Consider the following 966-nt stretch of genomic DNA (forward strand, 5'->3'; position numbering starts at 1 on the left):
GCGTTAATTTTCTAAAATACAGCTAAATTCAATTAAAATGCTTTATTGATCCCAAAGGGAAATTAAAGCACTACAGTTAGAATTAGCATTAGAATAACTAATCTTCATGATGAGTGAAGTGAAACTTCTGACCACATCTGTAAGTTTCTGTTAAATTAACATCACTTTTCTCTTTACATATTACAGCTACAATAAAATAAACACATAAATCAGAATAAACAGAAGCTGAAGCAGCAGAGCTGAGGCTTACCTAACTACTCCAGCCCATGCTGATCAAACCAGGAGAATCATGTTGGAACCTGACAGATCTGCGTCTTCGTTTTACGGGGCAGATCTGGAATTTAAAGAAGGACAGAGTTTCAGTTTCATATTAAGAGAAATGTCTTCCATGAGGTGTGTTTGACAGTGAGACGTACCGGTTCACACTTGTTGGTGCTCTTCACACACAGGTGTACTTTACAGTGCAGGTAGATTTCGTTTGAGCCTCTAGTGAACTCAAACATGTTGAAGGCAAAAGAGTTGTAGGTTTCTTTTCCGTTTTCCTTCGTCACCGCCGTTGGATCTGCAGGACAGCTGCTCACAAACAGGAAAAACTCTTTGTTCAGTCATCAGATCAGATCAGAAAACACATTGATGAATAAATCTCTGGTAGAAATCTCACCCATCAAGAATCAGGTCATATTTATTTACTGCAGAGGGTGATGGTTGGTCAGTTGCCCAGCAGTGGTCAGTCACCAGGACAAGCAAGTCTTCATCCAGTCCCTTAGTGATCAGTTTCATCCAGACCTGCTGGTTCAGCTTTATTGGAGTATTTGAGTCCACAAGTCTGGTGCAACCATCATCAATGTAGGCCTTCATGAACAGAGTGTAGTTCCAACGTCCTGGTACAATGACCCCTTTATAATCACTGCAGAGGAGACAAACAGATTTCTGGTAGAGATATACACTCACCGGCCACTTTATTAG

At 40.6% G+C, this 966-nt stretch overlaps 1 protein-coding gene across 1 annotated transcript; it reads right to left on the bottom strand.

The window, feature by feature from the left end:
- Positions 1 to 250: 250 nt before the first annotated feature.
- On the bottom strand, positions 251 to 907 carry LOC106511924 (uromodulin-like; the record flags this gene model as incomplete). Its single annotated transcript, XM_014000642.1, has 3 exons — positions 251 to 334; positions 417 to 573; positions 662 to 907. Coding segments are annotated over 3 exons (487 nt in total), but the record flags the coding sequence as incomplete, so codon positions are not given.
- Positions 908 to 966: the final 59 nt, after the last annotated feature.

Source organism: Austrofundulus limnaeus, unplaced genomic scaffold, assembly GCF_001266775.1.
Source record: "Austrofundulus limnaeus strain Quisiro unplaced genomic scaffold, Austrofundulus_limnaeus-1.0 Scaffold3594, whole genome shotgun sequence".
In the NCBI taxonomy this organism is placed as follows: domain Eukaryota; kingdom Metazoa; phylum Chordata; class Actinopteri; order Cyprinodontiformes; family Rivulidae; genus Austrofundulus; species Austrofundulus limnaeus.